The sequence below is a fragment of the Cryptomeria japonica genome, chromosome 7 (assembly GCF_030272615.1).
Source record: "Cryptomeria japonica chromosome 7, Sugi_1.0, whole genome shotgun sequence".
NCBI classification, from domain to species: Eukaryota; Viridiplantae; Streptophyta; class Pinopsida; order Cupressales; family Cupressaceae; genus Cryptomeria; species Cryptomeria japonica.
Window position 1 is genome coordinate 492703726 of NC_081411.1, and position 20515 is coordinate 492724240.

General features: G+C 36.6%; 1 protein-coding gene across 1 annotated transcript in view; it reads right to left on the bottom strand.

Annotated features, from left to right (window-relative positions):
- Nucleotides 1-9105: 9105 nt before the first annotated feature.
- Nucleotides 9106-20515, bottom strand: part of LOC131065759 (probable E3 ubiquitin ligase SUD1) — a 96060-nt gene continuing 84650 nt past the window's right edge. The window contains exons 6-9 of the mRNA XM_058000402.2: nucleotides 10797-10954; nucleotides 10532-10695; nucleotides 10291-10437; nucleotides 9106-10068 (exon numbers count right to left, since the gene is read on the bottom strand). Coding sequence (XP_057856385.1) covers nucleotides 9640-10068; nucleotides 10291-10437; nucleotides 10532-10695; nucleotides 10797-10954 — 898 coding nt within the window. The 3' untranslated portion in view covers nucleotides 9106-9639. The remainder of the gene's footprint in view (nucleotides 10069-10290; nucleotides 10438-10531; nucleotides 10696-10796; nucleotides 10955-20515) is intronic.

Consider the following 20515-nt stretch of genomic DNA (forward strand, 5'->3'; position numbering starts at 1 on the left):
CCCTGGACTCGGTCGAGTCCAAGACCGAGTTTGCTGAACTCATGGGGGGTGACTCGGACTCAGACTCGCAGAGTTTGGGAGATTTATGGTGATTTTCATTTCTCTAGATTCAAGAGATATGCCATGAAGGCATTTCTTGTCTCCACACCTCTCAAGGTACATGGGGAAGAGCTCCCAAGTACATTGGGAAGAGAAAAAGAATATTAAATTCTTTGGGGGAAGGGAGAAGGAATTAAAAATTCCAAAATAATAGGATGTATGGGAAGACTAAATGAGAAAAGGAATTAACAATTCCTTGGAAAGAGGATGTATGGGGAGATTCAAAGAATTTGAATTTCTTTGTAAGGATCTGTAAAGTGGAAAATTGGATCCTAGTAACTCCCCACCTAGGAGAGAGAAAGGAAGCCACTAGGATGATTTTCACTTGGGAGGAACTTTACATTCAAAATAGGGGCTTGAATCCACTAGATCCAAATCTGAAGGAAACAAGGATGTGAGTTCTGAGTGGATTGCAAGCAGTTGAAGTGTGAATTACCCTCTTTTGTAAATGAGAAAGTTGACCTGTTGACTATGCAAAAAAGAGAGAGGAAATGAGTGAAATGAGGAGCTACTAGTTCGGGATCACACTCTAACTTCGGATCTGAACTAATTAGACTGATACGGATCTGCCTTGCAAATTTGGAGAAAAGTCGTTGGGACCATGGCGGGAATGTACATGGTCCTCCACAAAATCCACGAAACGAAAAGGGTTCTTCCATCTCTGCAAATGAAGCCCAAACCTGCAATTACAAATGCGCACCTGCAACCCCGGTTGAGGAATCAACCTTGAAAGAAATTAATTGCAAATGCTTGAATGTAAACAATGGAAATGTATACCTTGTAGAACTTGTTGATGATGATTGATTTGCTTCTTGAATGTAACCACAAATGTTGTAGGAAATGGCATGTAACATGACAAAACCCTAACACTCACACATGCTTGCAAATGAATGTTTTTAATGTTGCTCCAATGAATGAAAGAAGAAAACTTGAATGCTTGATGATGACCTTGAAATCCTATATCTTCTCCTTATGCTTCTTATCCCTTATCATCCATCATCATTCATCCCTGAATGAGGGAATTGAATTCATTTTTATACATGCCTTAAGGATTAATTTTCAACCATCGAAGGCCGACAAGGAGGAATTGCAAACCCCGAAGACAAATTGTGCATAGGAGACTAGGCAGACCTGACATAGGGCCACCCTAAGGGGTGGGGACAAGGGTGTTGCGCCCCTTTCCTAAGGGGATAGGGGCACCACGCTCCTATCCTGCCCTATTTTGGGCCCCGAACAAGATCTAGAGTAGCTACAGGTCTTGGAGGAGGAAGGGTGAAGGGATGAAAATATAGAATTAGGTCTCGGTTAGGGAAGGAGATGTCATCTCCAAGGTGAGGACCTCAAATGTGGTTAAAATTGTAGGAGGCGCAATTTTATGACACTACATTAGCCCCCACTTTAGCGGGAGTATGGCTTACGCCACTACTGTCGGTAAAGTAGAAGAAAAAGAAAGATGAAGATGAGAAACGTGGAGCAAAACCACAAGGAGTATAAGACATCACTAATATTGAGGAACCAAGCCCCCAATCTTAGGATCTTAACTCACTCAAACATATGCAAGAGAACACAAAACAAAAAGGCACAAGACACAAAAACAAAGACACACGACAAGAACAAGACACAAGACGACAAACTAATTAGAACACAAAGACCAATGCCATCACATAAACATGAGCGATCACATAAAAGAGCAAAGCTGACATCATCCATGAACCATCAATAGTAAAACTATGATTTCATGAGAGGAAGAAGAGAGAGAACATTAATACACACTTTGGTGATCCATGAGATGAAAAGCAAAGAAGAAAGAAACCATGGACGTCTCGCCCCTAAAAGTAGGTGATCCATGGAGAGAAGGACATGGAAAATCTTGCCCCTAGAGCCTGTCTAGGTGATCCTTGTAAAGAGAGAGATTGAGAACACTGTTAGTTCCACTCAACCTCATGCGCATGTGTGCAAGTGAGGTTCGAAGTGCCTTATAAGAGTTTATTCCCGAGTACGCTACAACCTGTATAGAATGTATAATACAAATGTCAAGAAATATGTGATATCTCGCTCTAAGAGTTTGTGCTATGGTTCCGAGAATAATCACCCCGCATAAAACAAAAGTGGCGTCATCTCGCTCTAAGAGACCATGCTTTGGTTCCGATAATGACCCACTGTACAAGAGAAAAGTGATGACATCTTTCTCTAAGAGGTTTACCTCTGGTTCCAAGAATGTCTCACTGTACAAGAAAAGAAGAAGTGAAGACATCTCGCTCTAAGAGACCGTGCTCTAGTTCTGAGTTTGACCCACTGTACAAAAAGTGACGACATCTTTCTCTGAGAGGCTTCCCTCTGGTTCCAAGAGTGTCTCACTATACAAGAAAAGTGAGGACATCTTTCTCTATGAGGCTTCCCTCTGGTTCCAAGAATGTCCCACTGTACAATGCATGAGAGAAGTATATTACAAAGGAGCGGTGTGGGTGCCCCCCCCTTAAGATGTCAACATAGGTTGATGTTAATATCTTAAGGAAAGCAGAACAAGGATACCTACCTTCATTACAAATAAGATATCCGCTATGCAACAATGTCATAAATCCAAGCAAGAGAGGGAATACTCTTCAAGCAAGGATAAGATAGTTGAAAAGAGATATCTTGTTGTAAGTGTAAAGGTGATCCTTGGAGGAGAATAGATCTTTGTTCAAAAGACATCTACCCCCAAGAGGAGTTGTCTTAGACAAATATAACATCTTCTAGAACAAGAAAAGGAAAGAACAAGAATGTAATCCTTCCTCCTATTTCTAGGTGAAAGGGATTCTTGATGAGGGATGACTCACTTTTAGCCCCCAGAGGGATGGTTGAATTTATCATAGATGTACATTACCAAGTGTAAAAGAGGTCGTAGTCAAGGACTAACACCTCTTGCATAAGAGAGAATCCTTGAGTGAACAACAACAATTCCACACAAGGAATGACATCAAGTAATAGAATTCACACCATCCACTTAATAGGGCAAAGTGGATCCCTAGAGAAAGAGAGAGAGAAGGATCATTTCTCCCCAAGCTAAGAGACAATGAGAAGAGCTTACACAATCTACTAGAGAGAGATTAAACATAAGCAAATGTGCAATGAACTTACATGAACACATGCAAGAAAAGACATTAGTAAATGTAAAATACATGTCTCAAGAAGTGGTAATCTTCGAAAGGAAGAGAGAAAAAGCATCATACATTCCCCAAGGGGGATTAATCATAAAATCATACCATTGTAAGAAATGATAATCACATATGAAAAATACAACCCCTAAAGGAAATAATCATAAATGAGAAAGAAAGAAAGGAAAAGGAGTGAAAATCCTTGCCCCCCAAGTGAGGAGAACAAGGAGAAACATTACACATTTTCTGATGGTGATTAGTTTCAAGTGATATGTCGTCCTAGTGGAACAAATCCTTTCCAGGAAGGGATACATATTTCCCAAGAGATCATTCCCTGCTAAGGGGTATATCATACTTGCAAATAATCGAAACCATAGAAGAGGTAAGATTTCCAAGAGAATAAAGGAAAGAGAAGAAGTGCAATACTCATTAAAAGATGCCCCTCTCCAAGAAAAGAGGAAAACCAAAGAACAATTATATGCTCACATGAGAATAACCCTATGCAAGAAAAGAGATCTAATAATGAATAATGCACAAAGATAGAGATAAATTTATAGAAAGAAGAAGAAAAATGGACTTCATGTTGCTGCCCCAAAGTATGTTAAAGTGAAACAATACCACCACTAATGATAAAGAGCCCCGTTAAATGGGATAATTATGCCATAGGGTGAAGAGCAACATGAAGGGAAAAGAAGTGCTAAGGCACGATGCTTTTACCAAGAAATACAACTAGATCTATTGTGAGACAAATGTGTGCAAGATCATATTGTAGTTGAACAAATTTCTTAAATGCATAACATTTTCCAAGAGAACATGAATATGAATCATGAAAAATGCAATATTCAATACATTTCACGTGCTTAAGAGTTTTGGTTTTATTTTGAGGAGGAAAGGAAATGTTCTTGTCATATTTCAATCTCCAATAGATTCTCTCAGCTAATCTATCAGGAAGATAAATATCGTCTTGACATAAAGGAGAGGGTTTGTTAGAAGAATAAGTTTTGTTATCCACAAATCTTATTTTGCAACTATCTATGCCATCTTGAATAGATTTTTGAAAATCGGGGCAATCATCAGCATTATGGTCATGGGTTTGATGAAATGAACAAAAAGGACGCTTTGAAGAAGAAGCATTCTTGCGAACTCTCTTGATTTGTTGTTTGTGTAGGTAATCTTGAAAGTTTTATAGCCTAAGGGATTCGTCCATAGAAAAAGGGGTACCACCTAGGAGAGAGAAAGGAAGCCACTAGGACGATTTTCACTTGGGAGGAACTTTACATTCAAAAGAGGGGTTTGAATCTGCTAGATCCAAATCCGAGGGAAACGAGGATATGAATTCTGAGTGGATTGCAAGCAGTTGAAGTGTGATTTACCCTCTTTTGTAAATGAGAAATTTGACTTGTTGACAATGCAGAAAAGAGAGGAAATGAGTGAAATGAGGAGCTACCAGTTCGGGATCGCGTTGTAACTTCAGATCTGAGCTAATTAGACTAATATGGATCTGCCCTGCAAATTTGGAGAAAAGTTGTCGGGATCGTGGCGGGAATGTACACGGTCCTCCACAAAATCCGCGAAACGAAAAGGTTTCTTTCGTCTCTGCAAATGAAGCCCAAACCTGCAATTATAGTTGTGCATCTGCAACCTACACACAGAAAAGAGAGGGCGAATGGTTGTGGATAGGGGCTTGCCTCAGTCAAACCCCAGTTGAGGAATCAACCTTGAAAGAAAGTAATTGCAAATGCTTGAATGTAAACAATGGAAATGTATACCTTGTAGATCTGCAACTTGTTGATGATGATTGCTTTGCTTCTTGAATGTAACCACAAATGTTGTAAGAAATGGCATGTAACATGACAAAAGCTTAACACTCACACATGTTTGCAAATGAATGTTGTAATGTTGCTCCAATGGATGAATGAAGAAGACTTGAATGCTTGATGATGACCTTGAAATAGTGTATCTTCTCCTTATGCTTCTTATCTCTTATCATCCGTCATCATCTGTCATCATGTCCCTGAATGAGGGAATTGAATTCCTTTTTATACATGTCTCAGGGATTAATTTTCAACCACCGAAGGCCGACATGGAGGAATTGCAAACCTCGAAGACAAATTGTGCATAGGAGATCAGGCAGACCTAACATAGGGCCACCCTAAGGGGTGGGGACAAGGGTGCCACGCCCCTGTCCTGCCCTATTTTGGGCCCCTGACATGATCTAGAGCAGCCACAGGTCTTGGAGGGGGAAGGGTGAAGGGATGAAAATACAGAAATAGGCCTCGGTTAGGGAAGGAGATGTCGTCACCAAGGTGAGGACCTCAAATGTGGTTAAAATTGCAAGAGGCACAATTTTATGACACTACAAGATCAAGGTGATTAGGGATGTGAAAATGATTAAGGAGATTGATTAGGTGGCTTAATGAGTGATTAGAGTGCAAGTGGAAAAGTTAGGAGAATGTGACATGAGGAGAGAGAATGAGTGGAGGAATTTAAAATTGAGGAATAATGATAATCATGCTTCTAGAAGAATTAATTAGGCTAGATGATAGGATTAGAAATGGTGATTTGTAGGAATCACATGACTGGATTAATTAATTGTCATTAATTAACTAAGAGGGGATTTAGAAGAAATAATGATTGAGATGACTTCAGCAAAATGGGGGAATAATTAATTTATTGATAAATTAACTATTGGACTATAGTGATAAAATTAATTAAATTTGATTTAATTAATTTTAAGAGGAATAAGGATAAGCATAATTAAATTAATTAATTATGTAAAGGCTTAAAATAATTAAATATCAATTTAATTAATTTTAGGTGTCTACATAAATATATTTTGTGGAAGATGGAGTATGTACAAAAGTTTTGAGATAAAATTATTTTGCATCTAAGTGTTTTTATAAATCTTTATTTGCAAGTTGGGGTGTTTCAAGTCAATTATTAAGAGGTTCTAGTCAAGCATTTTCTTGTTGAATAGCCTCAACAACAAATGCTTGTTCTTTGAATATAATAACTAAAGAAAAATAATTTTCTCAACACTCACAAGATTTCTTTTATTGAATCTAGCCTTGATCCAAAGAACTTAAATGTTCTAGACTAACTGTGGCCTACAAAGTGAGGATGAAAATTTTGAAGTATTCTTGATACATTTGAATTAAATAAAATGAATTGATCTTGATGCTTTTCAATGTATTCAAGTTTCAAATTGTTTCAAGTTTGAAGTGTCTAAATGTTCTAACATTTGAAGGTTTTGTTAATTTTGAAGTGTTGCTTGCTTGAATGAATTGAAACTATACTCATCTACTTATTTTATTATTTTTTGTAAAAATTGAATGTTTATAGGTATTTTGAATGTCAAATGAAACTAGGTTAAATGATTCTTTTAATATTTTTTCCATCTCTTAATCATTTTAAATGCAACTAACTAACTAATATGAATATCTCGAAAATAAATGAATAAATCTCATTCTTTTTGTATTTTTCCCATTTAATGAATATAAATGATTTTAATACCAGATCAACATCAATGAACTTCCTTTTACAACCAAATAATTAATGTTATAAGTTTCTTTCTAAGAAAAAAATAAAGGAAAAAACACACGATCAAGTTGACTCTTTTCAACAAACGTGAACTGACTGCTTTTCCTTGAATCTTTGATGCAATGCAATAAAAAAGTGTCTTTACCAGGTGAAGCATGGAGCTTTCAAGCTATTGTATTCTTTCCTTTTTTAAATCCAAATTTGATTTCTTCTTACAATCTTTGAAGTAGAACAGGAAGGAGCTCTTTTCAATGATAATGTTTAATCTGTTTTTAAAACAATAGCAACTAACTTTAAATCTTACCCCACATTACAATTTAACCTGCCAGCACCTCTTTCAAACAAATACAGCAGACATCTAATTTAATTCTAGAACTATCAAATAAATCTATAGCAATAGTCCATATTCGGTACAAGAATTATGCCAGACAGAGAGCAAATTTAATGTTGGTTGTCCTCAAGAACCTAAATATTCGACAACCTCATTGACTTTAACTTCTAGAACTAACTCCAATGATGGAAGAGAACTAAACAAGCTTAGACTCAATAATGATGAAAAAGCACAAAGACATGCGTGATAGCAAGGAGCTTGGAAGCTTTCAAGTGGTCATTGATTGAGATACTATACATCTCAATCACTTGTTCCAGTATGTATTTTCCGTCCGTTGGTGGAACAAGTGATTGAGATAGTTTCGTTAAATGGGACATTTCTCTCTCACTATCGATGGGTGGCCATGTGCTTCAAAATTATTAACAATTCATATTTGCTTCTGATAGATAATTCAAAAGGTCGTTTGAGATTACATAGACAACTAGATTCATTTCACTGTTCAAGACCATTTGTCCAAAGAAACTTTTCTTTAGCTGTTTATAATGGTTGTGGTGTTTCAGGCGCTTCTCATGGCTATACAAACAATGAACAAGATCATAATGATTTTAGATTTAAGGCCCCAACCAGTATTGCTGACCCTATAGATGACATTTTGTTACTTGGTTTCCTTCCATAGCATAAAATCATGGATCATACAGATTTTGGAAGATCAAGCACACAGTTGCCAACATTCAACAGTCAACATGGCGTTCATGATCACTATTGAACTCAACATTTGCCCTGTCACTAATTTTTACAAATGGCATGAATTTGGTGTTTTGCTCTAGATTGCATTGTTTTTGGAGCATATGCATATTGTGTGATTAACTTCTTGTCCAATTCACAATCACTTCCAACATTTTTACTCATTAAGATGATCAATTTCATTGGTTTGATTCATGTCTTGGACACACACACACACACATATATATATAGATTTTGCAATTTTTGAAGCTTGTTCACATCAGTAGTAGCTAGAAATCATTGACTTACGTTTGGGCCCACAATGTGCATCAACATTTGGCCATCTTCAACAATTGATCATCATAACGTTTGGCATAACACAGCTTTGCATTTTCTAAGTATGACTCTCCAATTGTACACTCTCCGGAAGACAAATGCCACTAGAGATTTTGAATGACCAGCGGAGACTTAAGTTGATTGATGTGATGATCCCACCAGTTCAGATGTTGTGGTGCTGATTGGTGTTGCTTTAAAAATAGGGCAATTGAATAATACAGAGAATGCATGTCTATTTTCTAAACATGGGGAAATTGATGATGAGAGGCATGCTACATCATACTTGTATAACAGCTAAGGTAGATGAACTTATTACAACATAAAAACTCTAATTGTTTGCATCATTCATTAAGGTAAATGTATTTTAGATGAATATCAAAGAATCGGCACATATAGTATTCATTTGGATTATAGACACATCCTTGAAGCAAACGGCAGCTAATCTACATACAATGTTTTATATATTTCATATATGAACAAGGTCTCCTGGGGATACACACAAAAATGTTTCAATAAAGAATCAATAAACACAAATCATGACCCTGGAATCTTCATATCTCAATAGCTTGCAACACCACATCTCCAGGCTGCTGGCTGCCACCATTGTTGTTGAGTAGTAATGGTTTCTGGTAATCAATTCTCATTTTTACATTCAATTTTCAACTTGTAAGATATTAGGTTGGATCTACAATCTCAGGTAGTGGTGGATATAATGATGTGTTGTTTCATATTTTTTTACAGCCTAGACACGATAGCTAGCAACTGGGAAATAATAATACCAGCTGCTGCCTTAAACAAAAGCATGTTTATTCCACAATCACATACACCAAGTTTTTGGAATACCACAAAAAATCGTGGATAAGTAATCTTTTTAAAATCCATGCTTACAAAACACACCTTAATCATGTTTGGGATGCAGAGAAAGATCAAATCAAAATGTAACTTTGTAATCAATGATTCAAGTAATTCCATTTATACGATCACTTGATAAAAAACAGCAAGAAAAATGGCTATTAATCATCCACAATCTTCTCACACCCCTACGTGTCTTCACAAACGGTGAAGGAAAATATGCTTCCAATTGAAGGTGTTGCCATATAACAACTCTTCTACAGAAGTTGATGCAGCAAAAAGCCCAATTGTATGCATATAAAGAGACGATACAAAATGCTTTTAGGCACCTTTTAATTCAAAGAAAAAATACGCCAAGACCACTTGTATTTGAAACATTTGCAAGTTGCTTGAAGATGTAGAGAAAGTAGTGCATGCTAAAATTATACATGCAACAGAGGCCCAATAACCATACAGTTGAGATCAGGAACGCTGTTGCCTTAAGACTTCCTCCAATTTCAGTTTGCCTATTTTGAAGTCCTAATGCCAGGACTCTCATTTACAAGCCTTGAATTGTATTCTACTACGGCAGAAGAGAGATTTCTTTCTTAAGTATCATTTTATATGAGGCCCTATTTCTGACTAAGACACCTCCCCCTGCATTTCTGATACATTATTGATAGTCTTTGAGAGAACTGATTTTTCTTCCCCAAAGTTATGTAGCCTCCTTCCTATCAAATATCTATCATCACGGATAGAGTTATGGAGATTCGTACACCACTGATGGAATCTTTTCGTACAATGCCATAGTAGACCCAAGGTAAGGCAACCCAACCACGCAAAACGGTAAACTGCAGAATTAATGATAAGAGAATATCCAAAAAGAGGAAACATGCCCCGTGCAAACACATATGGCACACAAAGGGCTGTCAAAAGCTTCATAAGAATAGGTGTTACAATTTCTCTGAGAATCCATAGACCACGTAGATGAGAAAATCCATCTGCTCTGACTTGGTCAAATTTAATACGCCAACTTTCATCTGCCAAGGGTGTCATCTGGCCTAGCATAACCTGTTCAAACATGGAAAAATCTATTACTATCAAAATAATCAGTCCCCTTTGTATCTATAATTGCAACTTGGATCAAAATCGGCTACTTGCAATGCCTGGAGCTATGACTACAAGCTTTAGCTACAATGCTTTAAAAAAATTGCAATCTCCCTATATGTCAACTCTACAAGGACTGAAATTAAAAACAATTCTTAAAGAAATTCTGAGATGGAAACCATGTACCAGTCTTGTCCAGATCTTGAGAAATATAAGTCCTAAAGCCCAATCCTGATAGAGAAGGAAAACAGGACTTTCATTGATTGGTACCCGCAAAGGCACTACCACCAGTAGCTCAAACAACAGTCCAATAAGTACAGGGATGATAAGGATCTGGAAGAAAAATGAAAAACTTCAATAAGTCATACCTACTTTTGGAATTCAAAACTAAAGGAAAACAAATATAAGTATAACAAAACCCACTTACCCATAATGACAACAGAAGAAAACTTTTCACAATTATCATAGACCATTTTAGAACTTGAATAACAAGAAATTTCAGGTTGTGGGATCTTAGGTAGTCAACAGCAAACCCAATTCCAGTAACAAGAGCCCAGATAATATAGCATCCAATGTTAAAGGCGTAAATATCTGAATTCAAGCATAAGTGAAACACTTAAAGAACAGAAATTATAACAATTTTTCACAGTAAAACAATAAGAGTTCTAGCAAACATAAGACGATTAAGTTACCGTTGCACTTAACCCCATGCGTAACAGGAAGCTGTGGAATGGAAGCAAACAACGTCCGGCCAAGAGAAACTGGTACTACCACCAAGGCTGAGTTGAATACTAGTAAACTAATCCATGCGAAAAATAACAGTAACCCAATTTGTATGAAAAACATGTACCTGTCATCACAGTTGTAAATTGGCCAAATATAACATTAAACAAAATTGCTCTACAGAACTTCTTAAAGTTAGATTTCTGAACTTTCAGTAAAGCCTTCCAGGCAACAAGTAATCATGGAAAATGATAGGCTGCTAAAAGCTAACAATTACAATATTTTACTCATAGATGTGTGTGAAGCAATTCGCATAAACACCTCACGATAAAAAATTGCCCGTTTTACTAAATTACATATTATGAAAATTAAATCTATAGATTTATGAATTTATAAGTTGTAAGATAAAACAATAACCTAAAATCTAATAATCTAAAATTTAAATAATCATTTTCCTAGGTTTCTGGGTTTTCCTTTACCAGGAGATAATTTGTATTAATATACTAGATTAATATAACTTAAAACTGATCATTATGTTATTTTCAGGTGAATTCATCAGGTTACTGCTATCTCATTTACGATATAGTTGTAATTGTCATTATGATTTGGAAAGATTCACCACATTACTAGGCTTTTGTCTTTGGGTTGTAGAGGCTGCTCCGGGCTTTGTAAGTTTTCTGAGCTCTGTGCCAAGACCTGTCAAAGGTAACATTTTCAAAAACCGTGCATCTTATATTAAATCATATAACAAAAAGAATTACATTTGAGATTATATTGGATGGAAGCATCAAGATCATGCTCTCATTGGAGGCAAGGAACACCAACATATGAGACTGTGCCCCAACATCAAAAGGATCAATATCCTCTGTAAAACATGTAGAGACTTCCTCTAAATAATGCATGGAACTTATATTAAATCATAATCAAAAGGATTGCACAGCAGTGTCTTTCAGATAGCGGAGTGGTGACCATTTTGGGATCCTCTCTCATCATAAGTGAGGAACACCAACATCAATTTGTGCGCTTATATTCAGTAAATCAACAGCTTCTCTAAAATATTCAGTTAAGCTAACGTTTAAAGCATATCCATTGCAAGTGGCCTTACACATAAACTTCAAAAGAAACAAGACTATTATCAAGGAAGTATTTCAAACTATTTGTATATCTTATCCTATTGCACTCATAGAGTTACCAACATTTTGATATACCTTGGGATATTGGTGTTGCTTTGGTAGGCTATAGAAAGCTTATCCTCCCTCATTATTTGAAATGGTAGTATCAATAAAAGGGAGTTGCCTCACCTATATCCTAAGTTACCAAGTTCGAATTCAAATTCGAAGTTCGACAGCTTTGAAATTCGAATGAAGTTCGACAAGGAAAAAATTCAAAATATATAAAATTCGAATTAAATTCGCCATATGTAATTTTTTAAAATTTTTAATAAATATATGTAATATATCTATAAAATTGCCTAAATAGTTTAACATTGATAAATAGATTTGAAATCATTACAAAAAGATGACACATTTATAAAATATAAACCATAGGAAACATATGCTTTCACGATTGCAAAGATGTTCTTTTGTCAAAAAGGTACAATAACAGTCAAAGACTTTAGAACTTTAAAATAACTCTAAGTCATCAAGAGCGCTTGGCTGGGATGCCAAATCATCATCATCTGTATCACTACTCAGTTCATCATGGCTGGGAGACTGCAGGGCGTCGAACATGGCAGAACGGCGGCAGAGGCAGGGCGTCGAACACGGCGGCAGAGGCGAACTGGCAGGGCGTTGAACATGGCAGCAGAGGCGAAGTCACTGCATCGAACACGGGCTTCTTCGAACACTACTGCAGACTACCGTGACTTCCTTCGGCTTCCACACTTCTCCAGCGATGAGTCACGACGGACTGAAGACTGTGGGTTTCTGGCACTCATTTATTAAAAAAAACTGAAAAAAAACCCTAAAATCGTGATTAAAAAATATTAACTTTTTTCAATGTACGAATTTGAATGAATTTTATACTCTGTTTTAAAGTTCGGTGAATTTCGAACTTCAAACAAGAAATTCGGCCGAACCTGATGACTTAGCCTATATCCATACAACAAAATGCAATATCATTCATTCTTTTCTAATTTTTACATTAAGCATATTGTATAATGAAATGCATCCACCAATATTTGGGTGTTTTTATATGGTTTATGACCCCTCAGGCTTCGGCCCTAAAATCCACTAAATACAGCAAGGCATGACAACAACACAATGAGCTGTTCAGTTGTATTTTGGAATTCTGTGAATCAGAAGAAATTCAATAAGCACATGGAGCAAAGGATACTTTCTAATGATAGATCAGGGATTCTTACAAGTTTCTAACATAGGGATTGTTTATTTTCTAAAACTGCTCACATATTTGAAAGCCTCATAAAAATTCATCAGGATCACTTTTTTGCAATTTTCAAATTTCTGCCAGTTAGGGCCTGAAAAGGAGAAATTAAATTTGACCTCCATTTAACATTCATGGGGCAGTTTTGATATTTCATCTTCCAGATGCCACTTTGTTATACAGAATCTGTTTGAATTCATTTTCAAAGCCTTAGAAAAATATTTCAGAGCTCATGACAGCAGTCCAGTTTGTTGTTGCATTTGGAGACTTGTAGACTGTCCTTGATTCAGCTGAAAATGAATCAAATTCCACATGTTTCCTTGATGATGACAACTCTCAAGTTTGGAAATCAACTATGGAATCAACTCTGACAGAAAAGGGTTGTTGCAGACTGACCAGGTAGCAACATAAGCAGTTACAAGTACAACACCTATAGAGAAGGGAGATGCATGTAAAAATAGGGTCCCAAACTTCATTTTCACCTAAGGGAGCGAAGAGTCCTAAGGTGATGAGACAAAAATTTGTTGGACAAACAAGAAGAGTCCTGCATTTTCAAAATTGTACTGGATGTTAATCATGCTTGATCCACAATATTTTGATACTAATGATTATTTGGCCAGAGTTATATGTTCCACAACATTTCCAGGATGGAAATGGCAGTCTGAGGGCTATTTTTGGGGGATGGAGAGAGAGAGAGAGAGAGAGAGAGAGAGAGAGAGAGAGAGAGAGAGAGAGAGAGTCAAATTTCTACAAGTTAACGAACTGTGGTATGACAGCAGCAATATAAAATGCCAATGTTAAAATGACAATAATAACTGACTCTAATAACATATCAAGAAATCCATATTCATAGTTGATGATATAAGTTATATAAGAGTTAACACTAACAGTAATAATTTGGATTTCTGATGCCATCCTAAAATGCAGAAATCTGAGTACAAGCAGCAAACACATAAATATGTTATCAGCAGATTTGAAAAGGGGAGTATATGCAGTCATCGATTGGGATAGAGAATCTGATACATCTTAAGAAATCATCTCAGGCAACCGTCTAACTACTACTATGTAGTATGGTCATTGTGTATAAACTCCTAAATGCTATAACAATATTATATATGTCTGTTTTTGCACATCACTGTCTGCATAACTACTCCAGCATCTTTATGATTATTTGCATACTGTGACATGACTTTTTATATCATTGCAAATATAAATCAGACCATTATATTCTGCAGTTGCTTCATGTAATATATATATCCTCATACATTCTGCGTGTTTTCCATGCTGTGATAGAAAGAAGAGGGTCTGCAAGAGGCGTATGGTGATGAGGCATTTTTCTATGGTATGCCACCTCTATGAAGAGACCAGATGGTCCCATGAGGTCAAGGGGGTATAGTGGATACTGCCCTTGGACCTAGAGGAGATGGTTTTCAGGGCACCCTGTCGCAACCTCTCTATCCTATCATGATGCATAAGTACAGAGGGACCAATCATAAAGAGACAATGAAGGTTGTCAAGATGAGGGGATAATGGTAACGGGATACCTCAATGGGTAGGCCACCATATCTAGATGGCATGGGCCACATGAGGCCAAGAGGGATGGTATATCTGCTCTTGGGCCCAGTGTAGAGGATCCAAGACACCCCATCAAGGCCACTTTCCCCTACGCTCTCCTATGGTTGAGCCTCCAAGGCATTTAAAATATTTAATAGATGAATCATGTATATATATAAATTAATTCTTAATAATACTGCTGTGAATATACTAATCTGTTAATCTGATTACTGTTCTAATTTTTGAGATTATTATTGTAAGAAGGTCCTAATCTGCTGCAGGGTGAAAGGTATTCCTTAAATCCACTTATCCACTTGGGAATCAAGAAATTAGGGCAACTTAGGGAATACCCAATTAGGGCGCATTACAAATGGTATCAAAGCATGATTCTGCCAGCCTGCGGGGTAAACCTACTTTGACAATCATTCTCCTAAGGCCAACAGTGCATTTCTATATGTGTGTAATGTGTGTCGAGCATGCTTACTCCATTTATATTTTATATGCATGCTTTTCACATGTATGACTTGTGTCGCTTCATGTCTAATATGTTTCAAGCATGTATGCCTTGTGTCTTATGTGCATTTATGTGTTGCTTCATGACTGATGTATATGAAATTGAAATTAAATTAAAAACTCTCTTGAAGTGGGCGTGGGGTTTCTTGGAGGGAAAAGTGATTTCAAATTTGTGTTGCCCTAATCATCCCCTCTTCTATATATTCACCTTTTTGGCTCTCATTTGATCATCTCTACTTTGGCAACATAACCAGAAGCTGCTAAATGGCTTCCAAGGTTTTATTTTCTGCTAGTTGAGGACGAAAACCCTTGCTAGTTTCGGTGGTGAGAGATCCACCCTAGCCGGAAGGAGTGATTCTACTTCAGGAGTCACATTGATATTCACAAAAATCCTGATTTCTATCATTTTGGTGAAGTTGGAATGAAGATCTTCAGTGTTTTTTGAAGTGGGTTTGCAGATTTCAGTGTGGTGTATTTGGGTTTTTGGTGTGCTGATGATTTGCTTCATTTGGGTATTTGTTTTGGAGGTGTTTGCACACATTTTCAGAGGTCTGATATTGTTTTTATAATTCTGGAAATTCATTTTATACCGTGGCTGGAAGTATTATTTGTTTGTAGCTCCATTGGTGATCGAAGTTCGGTTCTGGGTATTGTTTCAAAAGACTCCTCACAATTGAGTATTCATTTGTGTCTTTTGGAAAGGATTGGGTTTCCTGGGGCAAATCTAGGGAACTGTGCCAATTGCCGGTTATTGCACAATTAGGTCTGCTGTTGTATAGACCTGAAAATATGCCATTGGGTGAATGTACCAGGTCTGATTTGCACTCTCAGGTCTGAATTTTAGAATATTTTGTGATTTGCTTCATTTGTGTTATGAGTTCCTTAAGACAGAAATTACTTCTTTGAATATGCAATGTATCTCTTGTATCTCAAACATGATGAATGAAACAAACATTAAAACCATTTCTGCATCTTCTGTCTAGTCTGAAAACACACAAAGAAAAATCATAACATAGTTTATTAAATTAAAAAGAACAGGGCAGCAACTTCAGTGTTTTCAAAAAACAATCAAGGGTGGACATTTCAAGATCCTAGAGCCCCCATGTTGATCATTTCTTTCTTCCACTCCATTCAAAACATGGGTAGCACTAACTACCCTTTGGATACTATTACTTCACACTTAGATGCAGATGTACCTTGACATTTCAATCGGCAATACCACTACCTTAGATGCCCCTGTGCATTCTCCCTCAACAACACGGATCTACTCCTCCTCAATGACATAGATATGCTCGTCAACGCTTCTTAATCACCACTTGGACCACAAGGATAAACACAAATTACAAGTTGCATTGGGCTTGGATGTTAGGAGAGATTCTAAAGGGAGTGTTTTGCTTCGTTCTTGCACAATCATGCATAGCCCCCCAGCCATGTATTAATCCTTTCACAATGATCAACGATGACACCAATAATTCCTCCCTTCCAAGCCCTCACAAAGATGTTTGACGAAATTTGTATGTTATCCTTCCAATCTTCTTCAGCCCTTACTTCAACAAGATGAAGATTATTGATTGTAATTTTGTATTGATTTGACTTATGAAATTGATTTATCAATTATATTTATCACTATCACGTGCTTTTTTTAAATTGTTTATATATAACTAAAAAAGATACAAGTTACAAAATATATGCTCAAGATCACAATGAGCAAACCTAGTACAAAGAGATTTTAGTTCAAAGCACAGTAAAAACCGAGAGTAGCTCAATAACAGATAACAAATATGTTTACATCCTTACATAAGACATGACATCATAAAAGTTATGTAATGGATATCAAAACACCAAAAAAAAGTTTCATTGATGCTAATAAATGTTCCACCTTTCACTACCTCTGTCCCATTCAAATAAGCCAATAGGAGGGGAGGTTTCCGACAGATTTTTGTCATTTGACTCCACCACATCCAGGTCAATATCTGGAACAAGTTTATCAACTTTTTCATTCAAACCCATGTCTTCTAACAACATCTCATAAGTGCAGTTGTGACGTCTATTCTGAAACTCCATATATTCTTTGACAAACTTACCTTTTCCTTCTTTTGCATAGGGCCAGAATTTTGCAAATTTAATTTTTGCTCTTTTAATATTTGTTTTGACCTGTATCAAGCAATTCTCTAAAATTTTCATTGGAAATCTCCAAGGTAAGAGTAACCTACATGGCAATAGAAAACACGATGAGTCTCTTGGAGGACTCAGTAAGCTTCCTACCCTTTCCCTGCAATACATCTCCATTTCTCATTTTCTACAAGGACCACAATACCTCAGTTGTAAAAATAAACCAAAAGAAATTGTAATTACCATTTAACCCATTCACATAGCCAAAAAGGACCTCATGCCATGAAATGATACTGAATCTGTCCCAAGCCTCAATACTGCTAAAACACAATAAGAAAAAAGCTGCTCAACAATCTCTACAGAATCACAAACAAATCAACGATTGTTACCAACCTTAAACAAGGTCAAATCAACAACAAGCTTCTAAAGTAACAAAAGCCACCTAAAGCAAGATATTTTAGCATCAACAATAAGAGACCAACATCTTTTAAGGACCTTAGACCACTGAGATTGACTAAGGGAAAGATTCCAACCGCCAATTCAGGTGATTGGAGAGATCCACGGGAGAGATAAGGAAAGAATAGATTTTCTTTGTATTAACCTCCTCAATTGTAGTCTTATCCCACCATACAAATTTCTTATAAATCTTTGTATTGAAACTGAGGTAAAAAGGAAATTGAAAATTTTGATAAGCTTTTTGAATAGTGGCAAAAGTTCTTTTTTGAGTTTGGGCGATTTCAAATTCAGAGCTAATAACTCTACCAATTTTTTGAGCTAGTTGATATCAAAAATATGACTAAAATGACAAATCCTCTTATTAAATGAAACCTTAGCAGAACAGCCTTAAAGAGGTAAGAAAGGCTTATTCTTCCAATGCAGATTCCACCACATGGATCTGAAACTGCAAACTCTACTACAACCATGAATAATCTGGTTATCACCTTTAATACAACCTCTGACCAACTCCCAAGCCCACCAGATACTCCTTAAGACCTTAGAATCAAATGGAATGACAGGGAACTTACCAAAATAAAATCTTGAGCGTGTGACCCCTTCCACTATTTAGCCTTTTCTTAGGAGCAGCCAATTGAAAATTATTTCTAATCAAGACCTTCCAAGGTTTATTCCTATAAAAGGAGTTAATAATCAATTTAACAAGAAGGGCAATACCTTGACATCTCAAATCCTTACGACCCAATCCCCCTCTACTTTTCTCCAAACAAGACCCACTTCCAACTGACTGCAACCTTCTTGCTTGTGCCTTTCCCATCAGACCATAAAAAATTTTAGATGCTTTTAAGTATCATTGAACTGATAGCCACTATACAGCCACATGGAAGCATAGTATATACTGTAGTATGACAGAATTATTTGGAAAATTTGTACTCTGCCTCCCAAAGACAAGTATTGATCATTCCACTTCAAAATTTTCTCAATTTTACCAGCAATCCAATTCCATATATCTTTGAGCGAGGGGCTAAACAGCAAATGGGATTCCAAGATATTTAACTTGTTTGCTAGTACCTCCCCATTGGTAGCGAAACTTACACAGCCAAGGAGGAGGATCATCTTTCCAGCTAAGAATGACAGACTTACTCTCTGACACCTTTGCCTCAGATGCTTTGCAAAAAATATTCAAAGCATGCAACGAGTTCTCAAAATTCTTTTCTTCCATCTTAACAAACAGTGTTGTGTGATCTGCAAATTGTAAATTAAGAAGATTATCCTTGTTAGGCAAAGAAATACCCCTGGTTTGATCATTACTCAAAGAAGCTCTCAAGACGTAATGTAGGGCATCAGCAGCAATTACCAACAATGTAGGAGCCAAGGGACATCCTTGTCTAATGGATCTCTGAAGAGAGATGAGATCAGAAAGTGAGCCATTAATATCAATCTGGGTATTAGCATCTTTGAAAAAGTTACCCACCATACTACAAAAAAAATATTAGAAAACCAAAAGCCTCAAGCATCAGAAGGATAACGGGCCATACAATTCTGTCAAGAGCTTTTTCAAAATCAATACAAAACATTCCCACATCTTGCCCAGAGTATCTAGCCCATTCCATAGCTTCACAGCTAATCATTAAGTTTGTTAATAAACTTAGGCAAGATCCCTTTCAATCTAATTGCTTGCAATTTTGCCACGATCTTATATGAGACATTAAGGAGGGTAATGGGCTGCAAATTTTTAATTAAATCTCTATCCCCCTCTTTGGGTAAAAGCTTGATGACTCCTCTATTGATCCCATTGTCTAGGGTTCCTTTCTCTTTAGCCTCCCTATATAGATTCAGCAAGTCTTGGCTAATCCAACTGACATTTTTTATTAAACTCAGCTGGTAGACAATCAATACCAGGGGGCCTACCATTGTGGAAAGAGCTAATTACCATACTAATTTCATCCTGGTTGATGTCCTCACTAAGTTCTTCCATATCATCCTTTTCAATCACCCTGGGAATGATATTCTTGCAAATCTCCTGAGCATCCTTACATGGATTACTATAGTCTTCAGCCAAAAAGAGGTCCTGATTAAATTTATATAATTCCTTTTAGATATCCTCTGTACTGGCAATCTGAACATTATGAATGATAATTGGCCCAAATCCTCCTTCACATTCTTAGCCTTATATAATCGAAAAAGAATTGGGATCCTCTGTCACCTTCTTAAATCCAATTCAATTTGACTTTGGTCTTCAAACCTTAAATTTTCTGTCTGAATTTTCCTTAACTCATGTTTGGCATCAATTAAGTTCTCTACAAGAGTGTAATTATCTAGGTCATCTTGTAAGAGCTTCTCACAATACAGGAGTTTTTCTTGTAATCTGTTCTCTTTGAATCTGTTTTCTAGAGCCAATTTCTTCCCAACAGCTCGGAAAAGACATTTTCAGCTGCTCACATTATTGTTCCATTGATCAATTTGTGACATCTTATTGGACAATTTTCTGTTAATTTCTCTAATAGTGAAGAGCCCATCAATAAAGTCTTGATTATGGAGAAGGCTAGTATTAAGTTTAAAGCTACTTGACTTCCTGACTTTCTCTGCTCCTAAAAACTTCTGCAGTCTGATCTTTTTGCATCAATAGGATGGTGACAAGAAAGATTGCTAGGGATAACATTGATAAAGCTTC